The sequence below is a fragment of the Triturus cristatus genome, chromosome 7 (genome assembly GCF_964204655.1).
Source record: "Triturus cristatus chromosome 7, aTriCri1.1, whole genome shotgun sequence".
Taxonomy (NCBI): Eukaryota; Metazoa; Chordata; class Amphibia; order Caudata; family Salamandridae; genus Triturus; species Triturus cristatus.
In genome coordinates this window covers 659,124,610-659,151,619 of record NC_140590.1, presented here as the reverse complement: position 1 = coordinate 659,151,619, position 27,010 = coordinate 659,124,610, and the positions used below count along the sequence as shown (strand labels likewise).

At 47.3% G+C, this 27,010-nt stretch overlaps 1 protein-coding gene across 2 annotated transcripts in view; it reads left to right on the top strand.

The window, feature by feature from the left end:
* FAM20A (FAM20A golgi associated secretory pathway pseudokinase) overlaps positions 1–27,010 on the top strand; it is a 267,701-nt gene that overhangs the window by 151,045 nt on the left and 89,646 nt on the right. For both annotated transcript variants that reach the window (XM_085617304.1, XM_085617305.1), the window contains exon 2: positions 23,298–23,482. In XM_085617304.1, the coding sequence (XP_085473430.1) occupies positions 23,298–23,482 (185 nt within the window). The remainder of the gene's footprint in view (positions 1–23,297; positions 23,483–27,010) is intronic.

Genomic DNA, 27,010 nt, shown 5'->3' with positions numbered 1-27,010 from the left:
CCTCACCTCTAAAGTATCAATGTGTTCAGTCTACTACAAATGACCCATTATATCAGTTATAAAATGGGTCACAATGAGCCGATCCGTGCCACTTGCTTCTCTTGAACGTGATGACCCAATGTACCTTCTGCTACTTGCCCTCTCAACCCTCAGTTATACTGACGCTTACTCTGGTTTTATGTGGACTCACTTCCCCTGCATCCTCCTCTGTCATATCCTGCTGATTACTTTTTTCAGCATCATTCCGGGAAAGGTCTGGCCAATCTGAGAAGCCTCGCCCCCTCAAGTTTCTGCTCTTCTGGCTTTCTGGTCATTTTTCTAGTCTTTGGTTAGCTCTTCATCGTGGTGCCCTGGTTAAACCTTGCCTCTTCAGAGCGCTGTCTCTATTCTCTTCCATGCAACTTCGCATCTTTATCTTTCAGAACACTCTTCATCCTTGCTCTGACTTGACAATGGCTTTCTTTGGTCATTCATGTGCCTCATCCTCACAGGGTATAACAATTCTGCGGACAACAGGGTATCCACTGCTCATGCTGTTGACATTCCATTCATGCAGTCTGATAATTGGACCATCTTACCTTACCGCCTCACCTTTCCTGCCTTGCCCACTGGACAAAAAATCCAGTCTTGCCTTTGAACATCTATTGTGCAATCGATGCTTGCACCATTTTGTTTTCTGTGGCTTTCATTTGATTATTGTTTTGCGGATCCCCACAATACACTGCAGCCGAGTTTGCAGTGTTCCTCCCTTCCCACTTTACTCCTTGTTTGCTCTCTGCTCTCTCCCCTGGAATCTACATCATTTTCAGACCTATGCTGCTCACTTCCTCCTCAATGTGTGTACCCAAAGAACCATGAAGCAGCTGTGGTAACTAGGTGGTGGAGTAGGCCCAACAGAAAACACTCTCTGTGCAGACAGTCAGGAGGGTGGTGTGCCATTCTTTGTGTGTCTAACATGATTCAAAGAGCTCTAACAAGGTCTGAGAACACCAGTCAAGGGCCGGCGCAAGGCATGGGCAGCGTGGGCAGCTGCCCAGGGCCTCGCACTCGGCCTACGAGCATGGGGCCCCGCACAAGTGTAGCACACCACCAGCCTTCATATAACCCTGCCGATCCAATTGAAAGAAAGGTGTCTCGTAACAATTGGGCCCATGGAAGAAGGCCCCCCTCCCTGGGCCTCTCAGGGAGGGTGTGGGAAGGCCTAGAGGAGGGGGACACTACCTCTTCTCCCAGTTGCAACGAAACACATTTTGCAGGTGTGTCCTGCAATTAGGCCTCCTGCCCGGCTGCCCATTCAGAGACACTGTGGGAGGCCCTTTGTCCAGCACTTTAGCGCCCTCACAGTTTTAACTTTCAGCCCACAATCAATTCTCACATCTTTAGCCTGATATGAGCTGTGAAAGAGGTGCTTGTAGGAGGCTGAGAGGGGGAGCTGTGGCCCAAGAGAAGTCTACACAAAGCAGCTTCCGTGTCCTGAGGGTGTCACATATATAAATTAGAGGGGCATCGCTTATTTCCCTTCCCCAGGGCCCCATAAATCTTAGAACCGGCCCTGCCCCAGTCTATGAATGTGCAAGAATAGGCTTCCGCTGACTTTGTATCCAGGTTTGTCTGGAAAAGTTGGTCAGCGAGAAGAGATTCAGACAGAATGAATCATGCCTGCCCTGTAATTATGAACATCATTTAGGCGGTTGCAGTGGTAGCAGTTGCTCCACAGGGTTTGCCATTTAGCAACTCGTGCTACCTCGCACACCAACACCATCCATGAGATCACCAAGCATGCGCAGAAGTACACATAAAATATATGCACATCAACTCAGTGACAGCCACCATCACCACTCAAACCACAACCATTTTACTTTACATTAGTTCACATACAGACACACACACACACACATTCTTATATATATATGTAAGACCTTCCGACTCACACAGTGCCATTTTATGTGACACGACATTGATACTCTTCACACACTCACCCGGTGAGGCGCATACAATTTGCTGGCAACCCCTGCAGCCAACAGGTTTCCAGATAACTGTTTGGATGCTCTGTGCAGCCACTGCTCATTCCTGGGTGTGAACCTTCCCCAGGACATTGGCAGCAGCCTCAGAAGCTTTGTTTTTTAGGTGTTAGGAGGAGCTACTGTGAACTTAAAGTGCCTCAGACAATGTTCGACATAAAGCCCTATCCCTGCCAAGGCCCGGCCCCACTCCCCACACAATTAGACATTTTTGCAAGTAGGATTTTTGCAAGTTGTCAGGTCTGAAATGTGTGTAAATATATTTCAAGTACCTTACAACCCTGCTTATCTCCGAACTCTAATAACCCCTTACTATCCGTTGATTCTATGGTTCACTGAACCCTAAAACACGTACTACCCTAAAAAACCTTGTTACTTCTTAACATTCCCCTCCCTTGAACACCAAAAAACCCTTACTGCCTTTTACCACTACCACTCCTTGAGCCTTAAAAACCCCATACTGTCGATCTACCGGTCCCTGAACCATAGGTACTACTTACTCGCTCTTAATGCTACTCTTACCTGAACCCTAAATAACACGCACTACCCTGAAACACTACCCGTCCCTGAACTCTAAAACCCTTTAATAACCCTAAACACCACACATCCATGAACCATAAAATCCCTTACTACCCCTAAACACCATACATCTCTAAACCCCGAAAGCCCCTTACTACCCCTATGCACCTTAAAAAACGCTACCTCTACAACTGTGTTGTACATGTAATATGTTTTAATTTACCTCATTATACATTACTTCATTATAGTGTAAATTTGTTGTAAACATCTCATTTGTAATTGTAACGCATTGTAGCAGATGCGTCAGAATGGGTGTAATACCCTGCTCTCAAAGGCAAAGGTGTAGCATATCACAGTTCTAGGAACCATGTTCACTTTCAAGAGTTCCAAATCCTGGTGCATAAACCAGTAGCGGCTGGTCCCTGCACTCAGTGTCAGGCGGAGGGAGGGGAGGGGAGGGGGGCTAAGACTGCTGCAAAAAAACAAATAACAAAATGTAAAAAGTAAACAGGTGCATCCGCGGCGGGCAGCCCGACAGGCCGCACGGGGGAGGAAAGCCCTGTGGCTGGCGGCGGCGATTACCGACTGCGGCAGTGCGCCTCACGTAAAGATGGGGGGCAGAGGCCCATGCGCAAACACCCAGGGCAAGCTAGACAAATATGCCTACTCTAAAGAATCACAGGCTCCAGCGGACCGGAAAGAATCGCACGATAAAGCGGCGAACCAAGAAGGAGCGGCCAAGGTGACGCTCGATGACATTATGACAGCGCTCACTCAGGTGCAATCCATGGTTGGCACCATTTCCACTGATGTGTCTTTCCTAAGGGCTGATTTCCAGAAAATGACGGCGCGAGTCACGGAGGTGGAACAAACGACTAAATCCCTGGTTGGTGATACGGCCGCATTGCTTCAGAGAGTTAACCACCTGGAGGCCGAGAATAAAATAATGGCGACGAAGCTGGATGACCAGGAGGGGCGCTCCCGCCGCAATAACGTCCGAATCACGGGCCTTCCTGAGAGTAAAGGGGTCCAGGCCATGGACCTGTATGTTGAAGAACTCATCAAGACAAGACTCCAACCTAGGGGGCTGTCCACATTCTTCTCGGTTGAAAGGGCGCACAGGGTGCAGAGCGGCAGGCCTAGGCCCGGGGGCGCCCCCCAGGACTGTGTTGGCCCGAATCTTTAATTTCCGCGACCGCGATGTCATACTGCAGACAGCGAGAGTGGCCCCGCCACTTCGAGTTCATAACTCGGTGATTTCCTTCTTTCCGGACTTTACGGATGCAGTCACCAAACGCCGTAGAAGCTTCCTGGAGATAAAAAAGGATCTTCGGCGTAGAGAAATTACTTACTCAATGCTGTTTCCAGCGAGGTTGCGAGTCATAGCTGATGGTAAAACTTGGTTTTTTGATCATCCGGAGGAGGCCCGGGAATGGCTCGATGGCTGGCGGCAGGTAGAAGGACGCGGGCGGCCGGAGAGACGCCACCAGCAGCGACGGGCGGAGGGAGGCCCCGAAGATCGTGGACAGGCGCAGGAAGGAGACTCCGCGCACAGGTCAGAAACGGAGGAATAAGAAACGGACCTGTGGCCCTTGCAGGCCGGCAGAAACAAAGACGAAGGGCAATGGTGGGGTGGTCTCACCCGTGCCGTCAGACGCTGCAGGATTCCTGTGGTCTTCTGGGGTTGCTGAGCAGATGGGCGTGGATCCACTGGTGCAGGGTCTATGCTGCTGGTGAAACAAGGTCTAACAGAACAATGGTCCTCAGGAAGGGGATGGACTAAGTTGCTTCCCCGGACTTCTCACCCCGACACGCAAGTACTGTTATTGGGATTGGTATGGAGCGCTCCGCAATGTTGGGATGGCGGGTAGTTCTAAGTCTGTCTAGCAGGGAGGCAGGGTGAGGGGTGGAGGGTAGGTTTTGTGGTTATGGTTTTGTTTTTTTTGCTCAGGTTTTGTATATAGGCACTTGGGTACGACAGATCCTCAGACGGGGAGGGTGGGGACTCGGCACATACTCCTCCGCCCCACTGATTGCGTGTTTCAACGTTCATGGCGGTATCACACTTACAGCCGGTTGAGCAGGGGCAGATGCCTGACTCACAGATGAAGTCCCTAACACTAGTTACGTGGAATGTATACGGCCTCGGGGACAAAATTAAAAGGGGTCTGGTGTTGCAGAGTCTTAAGCGAAGTTCCCCGGCCGTGGTCCTGCTGCAGGAGACACACCTCACTGGGAATACATGTCGGGCACTAGACAGGTGGGGGTTCAAGATGGTGTCCCACTCAGAGTTCACATCCGGGTCCAGGGGGGTGGGTATCTTGGTACGCAAACAATCACCAATATTAATTCATAAAACAAAGATAGACGCAGGTGGTCGCTTTGCGGCTCTGGTAGGACAAGGGGAGGGACACCCTATCAACATAGTTTCCGTTTATATTCCCCCAGCCGTGGTCCTGCTGCAGGAGACACACCTCACTGGGAATACATGTCGGGCACTAGACAGGTGGGGGTTCAAGATGGTGGCCCACTCAGAGTTCACATCCGGGTCCAGGGGGTGGGTATCTTGGTACGCAAACAATCACCAATAATAATTCATAAAACAAAGATAGACGCAGGTGGTCACTTTGTGGCTCTGGTAGGACAATGGGAGGGACACCCTATCAACATAGTTTCCGTTTATATTTCCCCGGCGTTACAGGCAGTTGCGCTTCAGGCCCTGAGTGACTTTCTCCTGGATCTCCCGGAGGGAGAACTCTTGATCGGGGGAGACTTTAATGACGTAGTGGATGGGGCCATGGACCGGCACCCTGTGAGGGAACGGGTGGCAGGGGTGTCACGTCTCGCGGGTTTTTTGGAGGTGCTGGGGCTCGTAGATGTCTGGTGACGTCGACATCCCATGGCGCGCCAATTTACTTTTCAATCCACGGTGCATAATAGCTTGTCGAGAATAGACTACTTTATTGCCTCTTCGGAGAGCCTCAAGCATGTAGACACAGTTGACATTCGGCCTAGGGGTATCTAAGACCACTCGCCAGTTGTCTTGACGTATTGCCAGGGGGGGACGACAGCTCGTCTTCCCCATATTCCCTGGACACTTGCGAGTTCCCAAGATCATCTATACGCACCTCGACACAACAATACTTCCATGACAATGCCGGATCGGTCCAGTCCCCGTCCACCCTCTGGGAGGCCTATAAGACCGTACTCAGAGGACAAGCCATCTCTTCTATTGCAGGCTATAAGCGAGAACAACAGCAGGAACTCACTGCTTTAGAATCAGAGCTCCAGAGGGCTGACGCTCTGCACTCACCAGACCCGACTCCCGACACGGCCCGCAGCCTGCGCTTCCACCAGCAGCTACATAGGGAACACTTGAGAGGGGCGACTGCACTCAGACTCTCAGCGACGAGACACAAGGTATACGAGTCCGGCGATAAAGCGGAGAAACTCCTCGCCTGGCTCGACAAAAGGGAGCGAGACAGAAAGTGGATAGCGCAGCTGAGAATGACCGATAACTCCATGGAAACTGACCCGCGGGCCATAATACACAGGCTAGCGCAGCACTTCCAACAGGTGTACACATCGTTGTCGAGGATGTCAATGGAGGAGGCAATGACCTATATCAAGGATATCGCAATGCCTAAGCTCGCGCCAGAAACGGCCCTCACGCTAGAGGACGGATCTGACGGCCGATGAGTTGCAGGTGGCGATTGGCTCCCTACAATCTGGGAAGGCACTCGGTCCTAACGGAATCCCCGTAGAACTTTATAAAAGGTTAGCGGGGACATTGGCCCCGCACCTGCTCCGTATGTACTGTGACAGTCTGGCGACAGGAGAACTCCCACAGGATCAACGCGTAGCCACAATAGTGGCGATCCCAAAACCTGGGATGCACCCGGAAGACTGTACCTCCTACCGCCCCATTTCCTTAATCAATGCTGAAGCTAAAATATTAGCAAAGGTCCTTGCGATACGGCTTACCCCACATCTCACAACTCTGGTTCACCCGGACCAGTCGGGGTTTATGCCTAGTAGAAACACGGCACTAAATCTGAGGCGGCTACACGGAGTGATGGCCCGTGTACCTTATCTTCAGGAGCCAGCAGTTATCCTGTCCCCGGACGCCCGTATGGCATTCGATATGGTGGAATGGCCATTCCTGTTTGCGGTCCTGACACACTTGGGGTTCGGCCCCAAATTCTGTGCATAGGTGCGCCTCCTCTACACAAAGCCGCTGGCCCACGTGACAGCTAATGGGCATATATCAAATGACTTCCCACTGTCCCGGGGCACGCGCCAGGGCTGCCCACTATCACCATTATTGTTTGCGCTGGTGCTGGAACCTTTGGCGGCATGGATCAAGTGGGAGCCCATGATCCGTGGCCTGCGCTGGACAGCAGACTGGGAGGATCGCATATCGCTGTATGCGGATGACGTACTGCTTTATTTGTCGTCACCCAGACGATCCATCCTGGTACTCCTTAATATATGTGATCAGTTTGGTCGTGTGTCAGGCTACACTATCAATTGGTCCACATCAGTCCTCTTTCTGCTCCGGGGTCCACCGCCGCTGCTTCCAAAGGACTGTCTACTGCAGATCTCGGTGGACGCGTTCCGTTATTTGGGCATTTACATTACGGCGGACCCGGACAAATTCTTTCAAAAAAATCTCAGGCCTCCCCTGGAACGTTTAAAAAGAGATGCCGCCCATTGGAGGACGCTCCCCCTAACACTATTGGGGAAGGCAGCGCTTTTTAAGATGATGGCGCTGCCTCGGTTTCTATATGCACTCGAAAATACACCATACTCCGTGCCAACCGCCTATTTTAAACACATCGTGGCTCAGGTCTCTGGGCTACTGTGGGGGAACAAGCCTGCGCGCATTGCACAGCGCAAACTCACCAAAGGGTGGTACGATGGGGGCATCGCACTGCCGGACATACAATTGTATTACTGGGCGGCGCACTTGAAAGTCATCAATAAATGGGTTCATGCTTCACAGACAAATCCCGCTTATATGGCAGATAGACATGGGCTCGGGGAGGGAGGTATGATGTCCGTGCTCTATAACAAGAAACACACGCCGGCACTACTCGGGCCAACAGGGCAGACGGTCAGCATATGGCATGAAGCGCATGCTAAAATGGGATGGACTGGAAAGATAACCCAGCTTACCCCTCTGTGGGTAACGCAGCGGCTAGGTGGCTTGAGACACTGCAAGGGCTTTGACAAGTGGGACGCAATTGGAATATCGACGGTGGGCGATATGTGGCACAAGGGAGGAATCGCCACGTTTGAGCACCTCCGGGCGCAATATGACCTGGCGCCCTCTGAAAGCTTCAGATACTTGCAGATCAGACATGCGCTGTATGCGGCCCTACCACCCGGCACTAAGGTCCCTGAGGCCACCCCCCTAGAGGATAGGCTGTTGACAGAATGCATGTATAGGCGGGCCACCTCTTTTACATACCGAAAGTTAATGAACAATTTACCAGACCCCCACGTGGCACTCAGGGGAAAATGGTCCCAAGATGTCAGTGAATTTGATGACTCTGAATGGCGGGAGGCACTGGCCTCACCGCGGGAGGGGGGATACCGTCAAGACTTAAATTGGTGCAACTTAAAATTTTGCATAGAACTTACTACACCAGATATCTCCTTCACACAATAGGGTCGGCACCACACCCGTACTGTCTGAGGCACTGTGGGGAGGAAGGTACCTTTTTTCATACTCTGTGGGAATGTCCCAAAATAACGGAATATTGGGTGCAAGTGATGAGGACCATATCACAGACGGTGGATGTGTCGTTGGCTCCCGAACCCAGGAGATGGATACTAAATATGTGGGAGCCGAATGATCTTACACGTCCAGCACAGGAATGGGCAACAATGGGGATAATGGTGGCGAAGCACAATATTGCGCAAAAATGGGGTGCGAGAGAGACACCGTCGCTTACCGCCTGGTGTGGAGATCTTGATGTTGCCATGGTGGCCGAAAAAACAGTGTTTATCAACCGTGGCTGCCCGAGGAAATGGAACAAGATATGGGGGCCCTGGAATAAATACAGGGGATACATTTGTGAACCACCAGACATAAGGGCGGAGGGGGACTCAGATACTGAAAACGAGGAGGAACTGGAATTGTAATGGGGGGAGGGTTGTCTTTTGTCGGGGCATTTGTGAAGCTCGAGCGCCAAGTAACACAACATCCAACATGAAAAATGTAATGTCTAGAAATATATGGATAATGTACCTAATTTGTTTGTGCCTTAAATGCAAATATAATACAAAGTTTAATAAAAAAAAAAAATAAATAAAAACTAACTTGCCTGTCCATCCTGCTGCATTGCTGCATTGCCGCTCTACTTCGCATCACAGGCACAGACTCTCAGAACCCCCTTCAGCTAATCCTGTCGCTGCTCTCATTCATGAGAGCAGCTTCAGGATTGGGCTGAGTGCCGAGGATTGGCTCTTCCAGGGAGACTGGCAGCCTGCGACTGCTTTTCCCAACCCAGCAATGCAGCTGGAGAGAGCTTCAGTGCGCATGGCGCTTTGGCCGGCCTCAGACGGCTAGCCAAACTGTCATGCGCACTGATCACAGTGCCCACCACTCTTCCTCCGTGACTATCCCCCCTCCCCACGATAGGCCTGCCCCCAAGATTCGCTCGGGAGGGAAAAATAAAATGATAATAATCCTGGTTTGTTATCATTTTATATTTAATTTTTTTCCGCTGCTGTTAGGGAGGATGAAGTTCCTCCGCCATAGCAGAGGAGCCGCCACTGGTATGAACAGAAAACTGCAGGCTGTACAGAGGCTAAGAATGAAACAAGCGATATGAACACCAAACCTTGTCCACTTCAGCAACCTCTTATTTGGTGCAGAAGGACATGGGGAGGAAGAAACTGTGGGTTCTCAAGCCTCTGCTATATGAAAGGGAAAATTGAAAAGCTTGTTCAATTAAATAGGATGGCACCCATCTCGCTAAAGCTTCCACTGTGCCATGTTGTGTAGCATGAAAAGAAGAATGCTGACCTTGCATGTCTATCCTCCCTCCATACATGGGGTTCCTGGCAGTGCTGAGAGCCTTGTGAACCACAGTACTGAGATAGGAACCATCACTGACTGAGCTGTCTCCTTCCTGAGTCTCATCAGCTTCCCTCGTCGTTCTCAAGGCCTCTGGTTCTTCTACGGTGAAGGGGCCCAAACCTAAGAACAGGGATTGGGGCCAGTAGAGCATTATGATACCACATTGTGCAGGTAAAGCTAAACCTGTGCATGTGGGGGGCGTATTCAGTATTTGAGACCTACCTTTGTATGGTGGTGCACTTTGCATTTCCAGGCTATATCTGTCCACGCATGGACTGCCCTGACTTTGCATTTGAGACAAACTGTGTGCATGTAGATTTGACACTAAGTGTTGGAACTTACCTGTACAAGAGGACACTACATGGATAGTTGAGGCCTTACTTATGCAAATGAAGTTGAACTGGTCAATTGAGTCTATATATGAACATGGCAGGTGACATTTGGGGGTTAAGGATGTGCACAACCTGGGTGCGCTGGTCACTTAAGTCTAAGCCTGGACATGGTGGTGAGGCACCAGGCAGTGAGGCCAGTTCTGCCCATGTGGAATCTACAAGGGGCAGTGAAGGACTTATCAGTGGAGGTGCATGCTACACTGTGCATTTGAGTCACATGTATCTCTACTTGGGAAGGCTCTAATGGGTATTTAAAGGTAACCTATGCATTGGAAGAGTGCACTTACAAGTTGAGGCTCATCCGAGCCAACGCTGTGCATGCAGGATACACCTGTACACGAAGAGTTGGTACCGGTCAATTTAGGCTAGCCCTGTGCGTGGTAGGCTTCTGTAGGCTTTGAAGTCTGCACATGGCCATACATGGCAATGGTACACTGCGCATTTCGTTATACACATAGGCATTTCCAGGCTGCGCTGGGAGTTTATAGTTAAACCTACACATGATTAGGTTCTACTTGTAATTTGAATAAAACCTTTTGATGGTGAGTATGCGTTATCAATTTGAAACCATACACACACAAAGAATCTGCAAAGGTTATATTAGACCATACACATGCATGGTGAGGCTGCAACAGGCATTTGAAGTTAAGCCCACGTGTGTGAAAACTGCACAGGCACTTGAAATTGAAGCTTCACATGGAAAGACAATGGTGGATGTCTGAGGCACTTTCCGTTCATGAAGAGACAGCACCAGACACTCAGGACCATGGCTGTAGTACAACAATTTGTATTGAGGGGCACATCGACTGTACTTTCACGCAACGCAGGGCAGCAAGCACAGTCACCTGTAAAGTGCTCTGTTACCCTCATGGGTCATGTTCACGCTATATAAAACTTTGTTGATAAATAAATACTGTGGTGCGTTTTGTGAAAGAGAGAGAGCAGAAATGCTCCATATTTACAATGATATGGAGCATTTCTGCTCTCTCTTTATGCTGGTGCACTGCGGCAGCCTAGCGCCAACACAGGCAACCTTGCACCTTTGCAAGGTTGACTGCGCTACAGGCAAGTTTGCTTTTGTGCAGTAAGGCACACCGTCCTGCACAAAACAATCCTCTGAGGCATTTTCCTCTTTCTATGCATGCCGCAGGATGCAGCACACCTAAAAAGAGGAAAATGCGAGGAGAAATAAACATATTTCTCCTCGCTTACCCACACTTGGGAAGGTGTTGCATTTTGACGCATTCACAGGTTTTCAAGCATTTGTAAATCTGGGAATACGCAAAACCATGGATGGAGGCATGGCAATGCCCATGCTCCACCCATGGAGCCCCCCCCCAAGTTGAAATGTAGTGGAACACAGCTCAAACAGCTACCCTTTGTTACATTTCTTTACAAAGCAACAGCAATGCAAAGGCTTCATTAATATGGGCCCCAGTATTTGAGGCTATATATGTGCATGTTGGGGCAAAATTGGACATTAAATATAACTCTGCATGGGAAGACCGCACTGCCAATATGCAGACGCTGCAAATGGATGGCTGTACTCCACACTGCAGGTTATACCTCCACATGGGAAGGCTGCAACCTTCTATGGGAGGAGGAATTACAGCTTCAGGTCAATCCCGATCATGTGCGTGCCAGACAGAGGGACCAGGTTAGTCCATCTGAAAGATATACATTCAAAGACTAGCGCAAAGAGTCTGTTTGAGGTGGAAGGGACCATGAGGAGCAGGAAGAGCATCCCCGATGGCGGTCGATGATGTGCGAAGAGCATGCCGGGCGTCGCAAACAGTTGTTGCTGTTGCATGAAGATCATGCTGGAACTTCGCTTTGAAGGTCCCCATGAGCTGGTAGTGCTGCAACACATAGTGCAAACCTCGCAATGCCTGGCATCGCAGGGGGTAAACATGGCACAAAGAGTTGAATTTGTGGGTACGTACTTTGCATTGGCGGGAGGCGCTGAAGGCAAGATCTTGGCTTGAATGGGACCTTTCCCACACTCATAGAACCCAAAACGTCATGATTACTCCTTTTCTTTGGAGCGGATCTCAACTGTTGCCAGACCAAGGGTCCAGGACCTGACGGGCACCTCTTGAGCACCAGGAACTCACTCCAGCAGAGCCCAGCAGGGCTCAGGCAGGTCTAGTAGCATGTCCAGTTGCACGTCCAGGCAGCAGATCAGCTGGGCAGTTGCAGGGTGCCTCTGGAGATTGTTTTGTCCCTGTAGCTCAAAACTGGAGGTTAGTCAGCTGACCCCTGGAGTCACTTTAGCCTGGGATGTAGGGTGCAGCTCCAATCTTCTTTCTCAGCAAACAGGGCAACAGGCAGCAGAGTGGCAGTGCCTCTGGCAGCAAAGCAGCACAGCTGCCCATCTTCTGTAGTATCCACAGGTCCAGGAGTGTACTGAAGAGTTGGTGTCTGAGGTCACATATTTATAACTGGTGCCGTCTTTAAAGTGGTAGGAACTTCCAGAGGATTCCTTTTGAAGTGCTCAGGTTACCTGGCTCCCCCGCCGCAACTCCAGACTAACTACAGGGGCTATGCAATCTTTTGTGTGAAGGCAGGACACAGCCTATTCAGGTGTAAGTGGGGCTGTGCCTAACTCCGCCCTCCCATCCTGCCAGTGATGCCCCATCCAGGCACACCTATGCTCTCTATTGTGTGTGGCTGTCTAGGAAGAATACACAAAGACCAACTGCCAACTACATCCTGCCATGTGATCCACAGGCACTAAATGGATAGGCAGCAAAATGCTAACTTTCTGAAAGTGGTATTTGCAAAAATTCTGACTTCACATTACAATTCCAAAGACACCAAACATGAATTGGTTACCTGTTCCATTTGGCGGTTACAGCTTTTTAAATGTAACAATGTACCCCAATGCTATTATATGGGAGAAGCAGTCTTTGCAGTATTGAAAAACAAATGTAAGAGTTTTTCACTACCAGGACATGTAGAACTTAAAATTATGTGTCCTGCTACTTAAACACATTGCACCCTGGGTTGAGTCTGAGAGTCCAATATTTATATTGGGGGCCCACTTTGAAGTAGGGAAAGCTTCTAAATTATGCCCATTAAAGTCCTTAACGTGTCATGCCTCCTCTGTCCTGCCACCAAGCTGGCTGCATGAACAATGCAGTGGTGACAAGTCCTTTGTGTTTAGGCAGGGCACAGCCTATTCAGTAGCAAGTGGGGCTGTTATCAGCTCCACCCCCCATCCTGCCAATGGATGCCAGTTTGTGGGAGGAATAAACAGTCCAACTGCCAAATACGCCTAGTCATGTGAACCGGGAACAGGCTGCAGGCACCAAATGTGTTTTAAATTGTAACTTAAAATGCAACTTTACCACTAAAGAGGTTTCTTGGTCACAACTTCTCAAACAGCAAACATGAATTGTTTGCTTGTTCCTAATCAAAAGTTAGCACTTATTAAAAGTAATAAGGCAACCAAATGTTATCCTACGGGAGAGGTAGGCCTTGCAGTAGTGATTAGCAAATGTAACAGGTTTCACTACCAGGACATGTAAAAGTATTGTCAGACTTCTAAAAACACTGCATCCTGCCCAATGGGCTGTTTAGGGCCTACGCGAGTGGTGACTTTAATGTATCCAAAACTGAAGGTTTAGGCTTGGCAAAAGATTTGTTTTGCCATGTCGAAATGGCAGTTTAAAACGGCACACAAAAGCTGAAATGGCAGGCCTGAGACATGTTTAGAAGGCTACTTAAGTAGGTGGCACAATCAGTCCTGCAGTCCCACCAGTAGTATATGATTTACAGGCCCTGGCTACATGGTGTACCACTTTACTAGGGGCGTACAAGTTAATAAAATGTGTCAAGTGGGTATAAACCCATTCACTATGTTTATGAGAGAGAGCACAAGCACTTTAGCACTGGTTAGTAGTGGTAAAGTGTGCAGACTCCTAACAGCCAACAAAAACAGCTTCAGAAACAGGAGAGAGAAGGCACAAAGTTTAGGGGTGACCCTGTATAAAGTGTTAAGTCAGACAGAAACCTTCATCAAATAGATTGCCATTCAGAGGCAGTTATATTTTTGGTGCTTTATAAATGCCTTTACTGCTGCTAGTACCTTCAGCAGGAGCTGACAGAGAGGGCTACAATTGTAAAGTAGTTTCTCATTTAGGTCTATCATTCACTTGTGTGGAGGCAGACGATACACCGAAACTGCCAATAGCTCTAGGTGAGCAATACACATTCTACTAGGATGCACCAAGGCGTGATTAACAAAGCCATTAACTGGAAGAAGCTGGTTAAAGAAAGCCAATATTTGAAAGGGGTGGACCAAAAGTCCACTCTGTGTATATTGTAAGCAATAGGTCTGTTTGACAATTGCACTGTCAAATTCCAGACCTAAAAATATGGAACGAAATTTGGCGCCACATAGACACAGAATAATAAAAACCATCTGAGATGTTGAGAGTAAAACATACTGCCTGATTTTTTTTACAGAATTATAAGACCATATTTCTAAAAAGAAAGTAAAATTGTAGGGAGAGGGTGAATAAATACAGCATGCTCTAGTGGAGTAAGACTATAAACAGATCATTAATATATAGGTAAGGTTAGGATTACCTAGTACATCTGGAGAACAAGCATGTGCAATGCAATAGGTCTCGCAGTTATGAGAGTTTCAGCTATTGGCATTGTAAATAACAATGCCTTTTATTTATGTTTTTAAAACAAAAACAAAAATAAAAGGCATTATTATTTGCAATGTCAATAGCTCAAACTCGCGTAAAGGAGAGACCTATTGCATTGCAAATGCTTGTTTGTCTTATCAAGTGACAAGCAGTGGATGTAGAGCGGAGGTGCAGAGTTCCTGCTCTGATACATTTGCCACGTGTGATTTCCTATGCCAGCTTTCAGCCCAGGAACAACTCTGACAAAATGATTTATCACTTGTCCATAAATTGTTGCATTTGTATCCATATGGTATTTGGGATGGAAATAAAATTCACATATACACCGACAGGCTGCTGCATAGCACATCAATCACTCAATGAATGATGTTAGGTGCAGCTTGCTTCTCCTTTTTCTGACAATTGTTTGAGAATCATCTTGGTGAGGCCATGTCAGTCACCAACCTTTGGGACCTAGCCACCTAGCTCTTAGCTACTCTTGATTCTGCACAGTCGTGAAAATTGTGCACACAAACATACTGTTGCCACATATATAGAAAAATAATAAGAGGGAACATTAAGTGGCATTGTTCCTCCATCTTTCCTGGTTGCTTATAAGGAGGTAGCCGATAAGGTAGGCTTTACTACTTTGGATGAATTTTACAGCATCATGTCGTAGTTTCAATATGTCTGTAGGAAAAGCAGTGTGAGTACATTTTAAGATCTCAATTTACAGCATAGCTGTGGTAGTTTAGGCCAAAGGAGAAATCCAGGACTAATAATGAAGCAAGTCTATCTTCACAGAACTACTGCTGAGAAATCAAAACCACCAGATTAACCTCTGGACAGCAGGTCGAAAGTATCACTTTGGTTTGGTGCGGGGTAGGGGTGGGGTGCTTGAGAATGAATAGACAGGGTCATACTTCATTATATAAAAGGTCAAGGAGCTGAAATATTTGGTGATCTGAAAACCTCAATCTAACCCAAGGATGGCCCATGTGAAGCACATAATCCCAAGCGACACTAAGTCACGGCTGTCCGTATTAGTCCTGAGAGCTGAAATGGAAGGGCAAGAACTTGTGAAATCGTTAGTGTGAAGATTTGACATTGGAAAAATGCATCCCCACACTGCTTAGTGGCTGATGTGCTAGTTTTCATTCTGCCACCAGGTGGCAGCAGTTACACTAAAAATAATATAACAAGAAAATACTTTGTGCATAGTAATGAAAATCAATTCATAGTTCACAAAACATTTTAGTTATGCTAAAACAAAGTAATGCTAGGATTTTTCAGGAGTACTGTCTACTGGTCTGTAGAGTTTAAGTAAAGGAGGAACACAATCAGTCCGAAATTGAAGATGCTCAAACGACGCGAGCCGACGCGAGCCGTACACGTGCACATCGCCTGTCCGGGGGCGTGCACTAGGAAAGTGAAAGTGCCGCATGCGTGCATTATGCTAAAACGACGGGAGCCATACACGTGCACATTGCCTGTCTGGCCATGCGTGCACATCTCCTGTCCCCCTTCGGAAGCAAAACCCATGACAATAGATCGCGCCAAGGCGTGTAGCGCATGCGCTGCATCGCTAGGCGAGACCTAAAAAGAAGACAGTTGATCTAAAGTAAGCCTAAAATGAGGGACCCGCATTGGGCGTGTTGTGTTTTTATTAGTAACATAAAAGTAAACCAGTTTCCATCAACTTCTACACTTTTTTGTCTTCGTATGTAGGGTAATTTTACTGCATTATAGAGGTGAGTGACTTTGTTAGCTTTTACTCTATTGAAGATTTACTTCTATATTTCATGTATTGACAATCTAATAGCTATCAGCATGTTAACTTCATTGTAGAGTTTGCTTAGCCACTGGACTCAGAGCCAAGATAAGTGAAGAGAAGGTATTCTAGTACATTCTGTCATTGGATTGCTGAGATAGCCCTCATCCAACTCAGAACCTCCATCCATAAATTCTGGATCACTGGGTGAGATCACCAAAATAGAATGTTCCCACTTAACTCTCTAATATCTGTTTGTGGCAGAGTACCATGGTATGTTATGTAACGTTAGCCAGTTAAATATCATAAAGTCTGCTATTGAACTTGTAGCACTTTCGGCTCTGTACTTGGATGTACGCTCTTTAAGGGACATTTTGGAAGCTTATGGGTGAATGAAGAGAAAGGAATTGGCAGATGTGTTGCAGAATATATAAAGCCGAGAAGATTCCCACACAATCTTCTATGGCCTGCGATCCATCCAAAAGTTGGGTCTCTACTTGTGTAAAAGGTTCACTCGACAACTTGGCTCTCATAGAAGGAAGATTCGGGTTTGTAGAGCATTTTAGAAGGACTTAAATGTAATGAACTTCTTGAAATGTGCCTGCTGTGTCCCAAAACAACTAATGGTGCTGGTCTGTGAGGAAACAACTTGGACCACATTTATCAAGCCTTTCTGTAGGTGCAGAGTCATAAAAAGTGATACACACTGAAACAAAGGGGCACATGTACAAAGGTGTCACACAGTGCAGCAACTTTAAGCTACTCTGCGTTGTGTGAGAGAAAGAAAGAAGGAAACTGCCATATCTGTTAAGCTATGGCACTTTCCTACACTCTCCCTAGTCCTGGCACACTATTAGGCTGCCTAGCGCCACATAACACACCTTTGCATCACAGTGAAAAGGTATCTACAGCATAGGTTTTGAACATGGAGTGTACCCTTCCACTACAAACTACTATACCTAGGCAAACTTTAAAACGTTTCCCATTTTGGATGTGTGCAGCATACATGCAAATCTCTGGAATGCTGAGAATCTCTTATCAATTGAAGCCCCTCTACAGTGCACCTCCATTGCACTGGCAGTCATCTCCTCAAACTTAAAAGCAATGCCTCTTGGTCTGTTGTGTAGCTCCGACTAATATGTAGGACCTGCACATTTGTTAGACAACAAACTTTAGGTGAGGTGCCTAGACTGATTCCGGGCACCGCCGCAGGATATGTTGGCCTAGAGGCCAGCTAGCTCACAATGACACTGTAAGCCCCCTAACCTTACCAGGGAGTGAATGGTTTCTGGCAACCACTGAACATGACAACCCTGATCCCTCAGGGATCGTGGAAACAGATCGGAACCTTTTGCTCAGTCACTCGTGCTTACTAGTGCTCACAGAAATATACAGAATACAGAGTGGGACGTTTTTAATATATTTATTGAACCAACGGTATTCTTGTATAGAATACATGTGCTGCAATATTCAGTAGACAGAAGCAGATGAAAGTGATTACAAGCACTAAAAGAGTAAATGGTAGATGCAGTTCTACCATGGTGCTTAAACAGTGTATATAAACAGGAATATAAACAAGGCAGTGATCAGTCATACTCCTACTATGCAAACCCTACTCTGTGTGTACCTAGAGTGTGTGTAGGTGTGTACCCAAGATTCCCCCAAGGGTCGATCCAACCCCATTACCTGGTGGGAGAGAATGTAGGAGCCTGACTTGGTCACGATCTGGACACCCCTAATGGAGATGTCAGACCACTGCGTGGTGAAGTCTCAGAATGCAGGGACCCTCGGTGTAAGCTGAAGTGCCTCCTCTGATAATCTTTTGGGATGTTCTTGATTTATAATAGAAAGCAGCCTTGTGATGTGCCTACAGATTAGTGATGTTATGGAGATGTACATAGCCCTATAGCCTGCGGATGACGAAAGAACAACAGTTGTACACAGTGCATAGAAGGGCCTTGTACATGATGTTCGAGGCATCATGATAATGTGCAAAGCTAGATGTGTAAAAAAAGTAGGTTCAGAGAAATTAATCCAACACTGTTGTGCATGCAAATATGTGCAAAAGGTCACGGCAGAAATGTTATTGTGAAAATTAGGACAATGTAAGAAATTAGCCGCTTCGCTACATGGGCCTTACCCGAGCAAATAGCAAGTCTATCTACCATACATTTGACTTTCATAAAATACGACAATCACTTCTATTACATTTTTCCCTACAGACTCCGCAATGAGACTATACACCTCCTGCTCCCCTTATGAACCAGGATCATCAACCCATCTCTCACACAAAATTCCATTCCCTACTGTCTAAAAGTGGGCAAGTCCCCCTATCTTAAAACAGCCCGACACCAACTTCTCTGATTCTAACAACTACTGCCCCATATCTAGCATCCCAACTTTAGCCAAGCTCTTTGAAAAATGTGTTCATCAGCAACTCTGCAACCACATTGCTCAATACCAACTCCTTAACCACTGCCAATCTGGTTTCAGACCAGGGTAGAGTACTGAAACTGATATGGTCCACATTGTAGACTACACTTTACTCTTACTCAAGCAAAATGAATCCTGTTTATTAATCCTACGTGACCTATCAGCAGCATTTGATATGGTCATACATGAGCTGCTCTAGAACCTCTTCAAGCACAGGATGGGTCTCTCAGGTACTGTCTAAAAATAGTTCTCCTCTTTCCTACAAAACAGATCTCAAAGAGTCCTAATTAATCACACCCTTTCTAATCAGATATCAGTCATGATCGGCATACCCCAAGGTTCTGCACTGTAGCACACCCTGTCTAACCTGTACATGCAAACCCTCACTGAAATCCTCAAACTCTCCAACATCTCTTACGCAATAATAATACGCAACTTTACATGAATATTGCATATCCTAAATACACCAGCATCGTCAATAACATACTGACCAAATCTCAACATTAACTGCCTCACAATCACCTCAAATTTAACGCCCTTAATACCGAATTCCCATTAATCTCTCCACCCAACTCCACCTCCAACATCAATGACTGGCTTTCACTCCTCACTACCTTGAACTGTACCCCACATATCCCTAGAAATTACACTGGACAACAACCTCTGCTTTCAGAAACACATCAGCGCCTCCACTAGACAGGCCAATTACCAACTTTACGCATTAAGGATACTAAAGCCTTTCCTTCCCACTGCAGATCTTAAAATAGTGGTTCAAGCACTGGTGATCTCCAAACTTGACTATGGGAATGCTACCCTTGTGGGTCTACCGGAAACTAAACTGGCACCTCTGGGGGCTACCCTGAATGCGACTGCTTGGTTCATCACAGGCACACAAAAACATGTGAGCAGATCACCCCTGTCCTACATTCACTGAACTGGCTACCTTATGAGGCTAGGATTTATCTAAAAATTGCCTGCACAACGCATAAAGCCATCCACCACAATATCCTTTGCTATCTGGCCCAGAAACTGGTTTTATCTAGTGGGAACAGATCTTTCTTGTAGCACAAGCTACCGACTGCTGAAACCCAAAACATTTGAAACTTCCTTCCCCTGGAGACCGGAACCAACCCTGCAATAACCCTATTCAAAAAATATGTTAAAATGATACTACTGTATAGTCTCCTCCCTCTCTGATGTGACTAACTGTCCCCTCTCCAATCCACCAGTTTCCTGGCACTTTGCTTTATTTAGCCTGACTTTCATTTGTTTATTTTTATGACTCTACCAATTTTGTTCTTGCTGATCTTCACTTCAACTCAACTTACGGGTATTCTGCAATATAAAGCCCAGCTATTCTTGCTTCGTGATATCACCCTGTGTCTCTTTGTATTATTTCTGCACTCTGTATGTTAATATTCATTGTATAGCACTCTGATATCACCTAGTGATTCTGTATATTACACCATGTACTTTCTCTACTTTTTTACACTGTACAGCGCCCGATACCAGCATTTGGTCTTGTTTGCGCTATATAAGACTTCATAGAAAAAGGAAAAATAATTGAGGAACTTTTGGAAAAATAAAAAGCATTTTTTCTTTTTAAGCCAGCCTCAAAGAGATGTTATTTTTTGTTTCGAAACCCTGTGTACTATTGTTAGTAGTTAGGGTTTTACATCAAAAACGATGGGTGGTTGCATGGAAATGCCCAAGTAAGCCCCCTTAATGCAAAGCAATGCACACAGTGGTGTATTACTTTCAGACAACGTTCTAGCTCAAAACATATGCGCTGTAAAGTAAATTGAAAATAAACATTTTTTGCTTGTTTGCATCACTATTTTGCAACACAAAAGGTTAGTAAATCTGCCCCAAAGTCTTGGTAAATTATCTACCCTCCAGTACAAATCTTGATTTCTGCTAGAAAGTAGCCATAAAGTAACGCAAAGTAGCAATTTCTGCTACTTTGTACTGCTTTGTGTGAAGGAGGCTTCTCATGGGTGATTGAAGCATATCAATTGAGAAAACAAAATTCTCAAAACATTTCTCAAAACATTTCAAACTGCATGCCTTCTGTCATGTACAGCACAAAAAGTGGCAAATGTTTTAAACTAAAGTATATAGTAATGTAACAATGTCCTTCCAGTACAAAACATAAACTAGACATCAGACACACACCTTTTCAGTGTGGTGCAGGGGTGTGTGAGAGGTGCAAGGCAGCCTAAAGTACACCAGTTCTGAGGAAAAGAGCAAAAGCACTGCATCTTAGTAGATATGGCATTGTTTTCCTTCCTCCCTTTATTGCAGCTTAGTTTGCTGTGTTGCAATGTATACATTCTGAGTAACTCTTGCTTCCTTCATCCTAACTTGCCCGTCTCTCAACTATAAGATTGTGAAAAGTTTGTGTTACTAATCTTTCACCAAAAAAAGAGGGGCCTATATACAAGCTGGTTTACATCGCTCTTGCAACATGATGCAAGAGCAGCACAAACCTTAAGTCAGATATATGAAGCCATGCAAGGCCACTTGGAGTGGCCCGTAGTGGCTCCATAAATCTGGAGAAAGGCAACGCAGCACAAATCACTGCACTGCCTTACTCTGCCCTGGGAAGGCGTTCCAAAAGAGCACCAATGCAGAGGAAAAGGCAGGAATGTGCCGCATTGCCTTAAATAAGGCGCATTCCTGCCCTTTTCCTGCCACGCAGTGCAGTGCAGCACGTTATGCGCTGCATAACTTTTTCATGAATGGGAAGGTCAAATGAGGTGGGAAATAAAATTATTTTATAGACCTCAAAATAAGATCTCTAATTGTTTTTTCTTCTCATATTTTGAAATGATTTCAGCAGTGCTTTCTAAAGGAGGATAACTTAAAGTTCACGAAAGCAAAGTCTATTGGACTATTTATTATTTATTTATAAAGTTTTGTATAGCACGATCGACCCCAGAGATTTTCAGAGCACTTTTCATTATAGGGAAGGGAGGACACAGTTGTAAGAATAGACCCTCATTCCATATATAAATAGCGCTACCAACTAAAGATGACAGTGCGCTGTGCTGTCCCTTTTTAGGGAGAAGCAGTGGACACTTTTGTGTGTTCTCCTCTGTGTCATGCTTAGTACAAAGAATGAATGAGCCAAGCGCGCTGCTGTTAAGTGCGCAGCAGGTTCTTTTCTAGAAGCAATCTCTCCTGAGCTTTCTCCTGCTGGAAGACGCGCAGCCGCCAACATTTCCGCTTTATACGCAATCTACACGGAAAAGGGCACGCGCTTGTTACTCGCCGGTTGTATAACGCAGAAGTCCTGAGATTGGGGGTAAAGCGCCTGCGCGTTCAACAGAGCTCTATGAATAGTGCGCGCAGTGCAAACAAACCTCGGGACATATCCACAACGCGGCGATAGAAAATTATCGCCACTTTTGCGGCCGTTTTCGGCCGAAAAGAAGGCGATAATTTTATCGCCTAATAAGCAAGGTCACGCTAACGCGTGAAACCTTGCTTTAGCGCACGAAATCTTAACGCCTAGCTTTGCATCTCTAATGAGATGCAAAGTGGGCGTTCCTGACCTAACATGACAGGAGAAATGTCGCTAAGTGACATTTCTCCTATCATCAAGCCCCACGCTATGAAGCATAGCGGAAAGAAAAGTAGCGATAACCCCTGTTATCGCTACTTTCCTTACGCCTGCTTCAGGACTGACTTAGCCATGATATCCTATGGAAGGTGGATATCATGGCTAAGTTTGTGGGGCCCTATCAACAAGCTAACGCCACATTTTGTGAGATTATCGCTGGGTTTCCAGCGATAATCTTACGTTAGGCAGTTAGCGCTAGGATTTTTATCGCTTTTGAGATAAGCGTTGCTAATAGTACGCTATCTCAGCGAAAAAAATCCACTTTAGCCGGCGATAATTATCCTAGCGCTTAGCGATAATTATCGCCGGTTGTTGCTGATATGCCCCCTCGTGTTTTATACATGGCTCTGGTGGAGCGCTGCGTTACAGCAGATAGCTTCCATCCAGGAATGTGCCACATCACAGGAGTAGCACAGACCGGGCATTCCATTATATGAAAAATATAGTTTCTGCCTCATGTGCCTCCAGTAGTGAGTCTCCAACCTGCTCCTGGTCCCATTATCCTCGGCCTTTCGGTGCTGGCCATTGAAGCCAAAATAATTGCTGAATGTGAACAATCATGTCTCTGTTTTATGCAGCTGAGGATCTATCCAGTGGGAGAACCCAATAGAGACAACCAAAGGTGACTTCAGGGCGTGGCATGTTATTCCAGCGTTGTGTGTACCCTGTGAAGGGTCCACGGCAATTTCGAAACTTTGGATTGACTGAATGAATGTGTTTGGATTGTGGATGAACTAAGTGCTTTGTCTGCTGAGGTGAGAACTCAAGAGACGATGTTAAAATGAATTTAATTTCTGATATTACAGGAGACACAAGCTGCACAAGGAAGAGTTTAACAACACCTCTGCGGAGAGACCTGTTCGAGTCAACCTGCAGGCATCGTGGCTACAGTTCCACCGGGAAATCAACCGGCATTCGTTGTACCCAAGATCCAGCCCTACCGTTGACAAACTTCTGGATAATCTGGGGCATTTTATCACAATCAGTGCAGGTAAGAACTTCTCAAACCTTTGATTATATGTGAAAAATATGCTGTTATGAATGTATATACATACATGAGGGACTCATGCAGCCTAAACCTTGCTACAAAATAAAACACATGACAAGAAGTGAAGTTTTATAATGAAGCGTGAATCATGGAAGCAGTGAAACAGGAAGGTGGCATAGGTGGTCCAGGCTGAGGCAGATGAGAGAATGTTATGCTGATGGGGGTATATGTGGGTGTTTTGTGATTTAGGTATGGATAGAATTCGGAGCAGGAGCAGAGTGTGTAAATCTTGAGAGAGCGGTCATCGGGACTACAATGGGTGAAGTTGCGGCATGTGAGTGAGGAGGGAACTTAGCACGCATAGACCTGCAGAGGATGAAGGGTATCCTTTGAAGTGGATGCCCTAACCTAGGGTTTACGATGCGATGAGAGATGACTTGAAGACCTGAGGTTTTTCTCTGTTTGAAAGCGTTAAAGAGATGGAGCCAGGCAGATGCAGACTTGGGTTGAGTTCTAAACTACTGGGATATAGCAAGAGAATGCTCATCACCTTCTCAATCCTTGCTTTAATTTCCTGGTTTTTCAATCTGATGGTGCTGCTGCTTTGTGTCTTGCATCTTGTACTGGAGATCTCAGTTTTGGGCACAAGACCTGTTGGATGTAGGAATTGGTTCAAGGAGTTGTTTGCTTTGTATATGATGCACCACATCCTGAGTGGGGTGCAGATGGCTGGAATGAGCTAATGTAGTTGTTTAGGGTTTTATTGATTTTATTCTCCTTCTGAAGACATTTGATAAAATTGCTGGCTGCATGTAGCATGCTCCTCAGGTCCGTAAATGGGTCTTGGGGATGCCGGCCATCAAGTAATTGCCTTTGCTTAGGCAGGACAGGATTAGTGCTTGAACAACTGCTCTGAAGTCTACATCTGAATATGTTGAATATGTTACTTTTTTCTGCAGAGCATTGGATGGTTGGGTGAAGGGTAGCAAAGTTAATGATTTTCAGGGACTGCTTGATTTGATTGCACGGAGCACTTGTTAAGTAACTGTTTTCCTGAGCTACGCCAGCAGCTGATTGATAGTAGGCTGACTAATCCTAGGAAGCTTGCTGAGGAGGCGGACCGCTGGGTCAGTACCAGGGTCCACAAGGGTCATGTGGGAGACTCAGCCAAGAGTGGGCAGGGTCCCCAGCAGAAAAGTGGGGGGGGGACAAGGATAAACAGAGGGAGTTCCATAAGAGGCTCCAAAGTAATCCCCAAGGGAACCATGGGAAAGGTTCTCAGCCTCACCCCCAGAAACCGTCAGGGGCCCCGACAGGTCCACCTGTTCAAAGAGGGCCCCTGAGATGCTACAAATGTGGAGAACTGGGTCATTTTGCCAATGATACCAAGTGTCGCCTTTTTGGAAAACCAGCACCCACTGGTGCAGCCCCCCGGCAGATGGCTAGTGTAGCCCTGGGTGAGGAGAGGGGGGCCCAAGGTGGGTGGGGTCCCGCAGAGATGTCCCTTGTCTCATTAGGAGACTGCGAGGTGGCCCCTAGGACCCAGCTGCCTGATAACACTAAAAAATACAGGCAGTGGGTGACCATCAATGGCCATAGAGTGGAGGCTCTGAGAGACACAGGGGCCAGTGTGACAGCTATCAAGTGTCACCTGGTGTCTCAAGAGCAGGTTGTCCCTGGAGCATTCTACCCAGTTGTTGCCGCTGACAACACAGAGAGTCACTGCAAGGTGGCTCAGGTTCCCTTTGAGTGGGGGGGGTGTCTCTGGTACTCTTCAGGTAGCTGTGAGGCCCGCCATGCCTGTTGACTGTTTATTAGGGAATGACTTGGAGAGCTCACCATGGGCGAAGGTGGAGCGGAATGCACATTTAGAAATGTTGGGTATGCCTGACTGGGCGTGTGTGACCACCCGGTCAATGGCAGTGAGTAAAGGTGCTCAAAAGGACCTGGAGCTTGAGAGGGAGGCCCAGGTACCTGCCGTCAAGAGTAGAGGCAGGGGGCGCAGGAAACCGGCCCCCGAAGTTCCCACGGCCCAGGAGGGAGCAGACCCTGAGGGGGATGCCCTGGAGCCTACAGGGGAACAGGTAGCCGAACTGGGGGACCTGCCTGAGCTGACCCTTTGGCAGCAAGAAGGAGGACCCTCCAGGGAGGAATTCTGCAAGGAGCAGAAAGAATGCCCTTCTCTTGTGGGTCTGCGGCAACAGGCTGCAGACCAGGCAGCAGGTGATCAGGATGGATCACAGTGGATCTACTGGGAGAATGATCTCCTGTATACAGAGCCTAAGGTTGCTGAGCCTGGGTCAGCCCGTGTGCTGGTGGTACCCCAGCGCTTCAGAGCCTTCCTACTGGGGCTGGCTCATAATGTTCCATTGGCAGAACATTTGGGGCAGGACAAGACCTTTGAAAGGCTTGTCACCCATTTTTATTGGCCCCAAATGCGCAGGAGTTCAGACACTCACTGCAGGACATGTCAGACATGCCAGGCAAGTGGTAAGAGTGGGAGGAAGCGCAAGGCTCCTCTCCAGCCCTTCCCTGTGGTCAGCACCCCCTTTGAACGGGTGGGTATTGATATTGTGGGGCCACAGGACCCCAAGACAGCCATGGGCAACAGGTTCATCCTGGTCATGGTGGACCATGCCACCCGGTACCCGGAAGCCATACCTCTGAGGAGAGTGACGGCCCCCGTGGTGGGACGAGCACTGATGGGAATTTTCTCCTGAGTGGGATTCCCTCGGGAGGTAGTGTCCGACCGGGGCACCAACTTCATATCCAAGTATATGAAGTCCCTGTGGCAAGAGTGTGGTGTAACCTACAAGTTTACCACACCTTACCACCCCCAAGGAAACGGGTTGGTTGACAGATTCAACCGAACCCTTAATGGCATGATAATGGGTCTTTAGGAACCTATGAGGCGTAAGTGGGACATCCTCTTACCATGCCTGCTCTTTGCTTACCGTGAGGTGCCACAGAAATCTCTAGGGTTTAGTCCCTTTGAGCTTCTCAATGGACACCCCGTAAGAGAACCTCTAAGTCTGGTCAAAGAAGGCTGGGAGCAATATCCCAGGAAACCTCCCCAGGATGTATATAGCTACATGCTGGCCTTCAGGAACCAGACTAGGCGTTTCAGACAACTCACTGAGGCGAATCTGGAAGCCAGCCAGGAGGAGCTGAAGCGGTGGTAAGACCAGAATGCCACTCTGGTTGAGCTTCAGCCTGGACAAAAGGTGTGGGTCATGGCCCCCGTGGAGCCCTGTGCGCTCCAGGATAAGTGGACCGGCCCCTTTAAGGTTGTGGAGCGCAAGAGTCCGGTTACCTACTTGGTGGACTTGCGGTCTCCCAGGAACCCCATGAGGGTCCTGCATGTCGACCGCCTGAAGCTCCACTTGGAGAGGTCTCAAGTGGGCATGCTCTTGGCAACAGATGCTGGGATGGAGGAGGAGACTGAGCCTCTTCCTGACCTCCTGTCAGCCAGAGAGCAAGATGGGTCAGTGGATGGTATCAACCTCTCTTCCACCCTGACCCCTAAGCAAC